General features: G+C 41.4%; 1 protein-coding gene across 1 annotated transcript; it reads left to right on the top strand.

The window, feature by feature from the left end:
- Positions 1-208: 208 nt before the first annotated feature.
- LOC118757457 (uncharacterized protein K02A2.6-like) lies at positions 209-2,719 on the top strand (the record flags this gene model as incomplete). The annotated part of the gene is made up of 4 exons (XM_036492165.1): positions 209-961; positions 1,244-1,434; positions 1,558-2,045; positions 2,205-2,719. Coding segments are annotated over 4 exons (1,947 nt in total), but the record flags the coding sequence as incomplete, so codon positions are not given.
- Positions 2,720-2,958: the final 239 nt, after the last annotated feature.

The raw sequence follows: 2,958 nt of genomic DNA, 5'->3' as shown, positions 1-2,958 counted from the left end.
TTTTAGTTTTCTTGTTTTGCCTATAAGTAATGCAGAAGTAGAGCGAATATTTAGTTCAATGAATATAATAAAAACTAAGCAAAGAAATCCAATGTGCGTTAAAACGTTAAACGCTATTTTATATATAAGATGCGGTTTAAAACGTGAAGAAAAATGCTGCCATAATTTTACTGTAGATGACGATCTCTTAAAATTAATGAATTCACAGAAAACGTGTACCCTTTGAGTCAGCAGCAAATTCAGCAGTTAGAAGTCGTTAAGGCTTTGTTTCCGAATGCTACTAAAGCTTTAGGACGTACCACATTTATCCAACATCATATTGATGTAGGAGACGCAAAGCCTGTGAAACAGCGTTTCTACCCCGTAAGCCCGGCTGTAGAGAAATTGCTTTATAAAGAGATCGATCGTATGCTCCAACTGGATATAATTGAGCCGTCGGTCAGTGCTTGGAGTTCACCCATGCGTCTCGTTGTGAAACCCAACAAAGTTCGACTTTGCTTGGATGCCCGCAGACTTAACGAAGTCACAAAAAAGGACGCTTACCCTTTACCTAGTATTGACGGAATCTTTTCTAGACTACCTAGCGCTAATATAATCACCAAACTAGACCTTAAAGATGCATATTGGCAAATTGAGCTCAGTCCTGACTCAAAGCCGTTGACCGCCTTTACGGTCCCGGGACGACCGCTTTATCAATTTAAGGTAATGCCATTTGGGCTATGCAATGCCCCGTCTACTATGTGCCGCTTGATGGATGAAATCATTCCACCTGATCTTCGACATTGCGTTTTCGGTTATCTCGATGACCTTTGCATTGTGTCGGAAGACTTTTCATCACATCTCGCTGTGTTAGTTCGTTTAGCGGAGAAATTCCGCAAAGCAAATTTGACCCTCAATATTGACAAAAGCCAATTTTGTGTCACAAGCATTAAATACCTAGGTTATATCATTGGTAGCGGAGGTATTCGTACAGACCCTGCTAAAGTGTCATGCATTTTAAACTGGCCCTCGCCTAAAAACTTGAAGCAAGTACGTGGATTCATTGGAGTTTGTGGATGGTACCGTCGCTTCATTCACAGTTTTGCCGACCTCACGTACCCAATCACTGAAGTGTTATCCTCAAAAAAGAAGTTTGTATGGACACCAGAAGCTCAACAGGCGATGGACAAATTAAAACAAATTTTGACATCGGCCCCAGTTTTATCAAACCCTGATTTTGAAAAGAAATTTTATTTGCATTAAGATGCCAGCGATTTTGGAATTGGTGCGGTTCTGGTTCAATTGTCCGACGACAGCGAAGAAAAGCCGATAGCTTTTATGTCCAAGAAATTGAATCGAGCTCAGCGCAACTATAGCGTCACCGAGCGTGAATGCTTAGCCGTAATACTTGCTATTGAAAAGTTCAGATGTTACTTGGAACTACAAGAGTTCGAGGTAGTAACAGACCATTCCAGCCTTCTTTGGCTAATGCGGCAGCAGAACGTTTCGGGTAGACTTGCTCGATGGATATTTCGCTTACAGCAATTTAAATTCGCTATATCCCATCGCAAAGGATAGGAACATATTGTTCCTGATGCCTTATCACGGCTATGCGAAAATGAAATATCAGAGTTAGATATGAGGCCGATCATAGATCTTGAATCAGACGCTTTTCAAGACGAGGGCTACGCAACCCTGAAAAACAAATTTAGTGAAAACCCTGACAAATTTCCTGATATGAAAATTGTTGATAAACTTTTGTATATTAGAACCGAACACGCTATTGGCGATGACCCCGAGGATAAATTCACGTGGAAGTTATGGGTTCCAGAGAGGCTCAAACACGAGGCCCTAAAGCAAGCTCATGACAGCCTCACGTCTTCGCACGCAGGCATACAAAAGACCATCGAGAAATTACGTCGTTATCTTTTCTGGCCTGGCTTAGCGAAGGATGTACGCGAGTATATTCGACAATGTGAAATCTGTAAGGAGAATAAAGCCCCCAATGTCACGTTACGTCCTCCAATGGGTGCTCATAGCCCTACTTGTCGACCTTTCCAAAAGTTGTATGTTGATCTGCTAGGACCATACCCTCGCAGTAAAAATGGCCATATAGGTTTACTCATTGTCCTTGACCATTTTAGTAAGTACCACTGGCTTCAACCGCTAAAAAAGTTTACTTCCGCTGCTATCCAAAAATTCCTTCTTGAGAATGTATTTCATAGCTTTGGAGTTCCTGAAACCGTTGTGAGCGATAACGGAACCCAATTCAAAGCTAATGACTTCCAAGCCTTCCTAACCGAATTAGGTATCAAACAGGTGTTTACTGCTTTATACTCGCCGCAGAGCAATGCTGCCGAACGCGTAAATCGTTCGTTATTAGCCGCGATTCGTTTGTATTTGAAAAACGACCAGTCTGAATGGGACTTACATCTCTCAAGCATATCCTGTTCCTTGAGATCTGCACTTCATCAATCGCTAGGATGTTCACCGTATCGAGCCTTATTTGGTCTGGATATGATTACTCATGGGTCAAACTACAAACTACTGAAGGAGTTATCATTACTTGAAGAGCCCATTGTACCCATTTCCCGATCAGACAACTTAGCGTTATTGAGAAAAGATATACAAGCAAGCATACGCAAGGCATATGACAAAAACGTTAAGCAATATAATTTACGTTCAAAACCTGTATCTTATAAAGAAGGCCAAGTAGTATACCGTCGCAACTTCGCTCTAAGTAAGTTCTCGGAAAAGTTCAATGCAAAACTAGGCTCACAATTTGTCAAATGTAGAATTCGGAAGAAGCTCGGCAACTGCTACTATCAGCTAGAAGACTTACAAGGAAAGGAAATTGGTACTTATCATGCCAAAGACATTCGTAGCTGATTCCCGCTAATATGCCGTCTGTCGGTGTTATATTATCGGGTTTTGTAATGGTCGTTGCTTTTCTCTCAGTGTACATACTTAGCTTTTTGT

Source organism: Rhagoletis pomonella, unplaced genomic scaffold, assembly GCF_013731165.1.
Source record: "Rhagoletis pomonella isolate Grant_MI unplaced genomic scaffold, Rhpom_1.0 Rhpom_scaffold_18183, whole genome shotgun sequence".
NCBI classification, from domain to species: domain Eukaryota; kingdom Metazoa; phylum Arthropoda; class Insecta; order Diptera; family Tephritidae; genus Rhagoletis; species Rhagoletis pomonella.
This window is presented reverse-complemented; position numbering and strand designations above follow the sequence as displayed.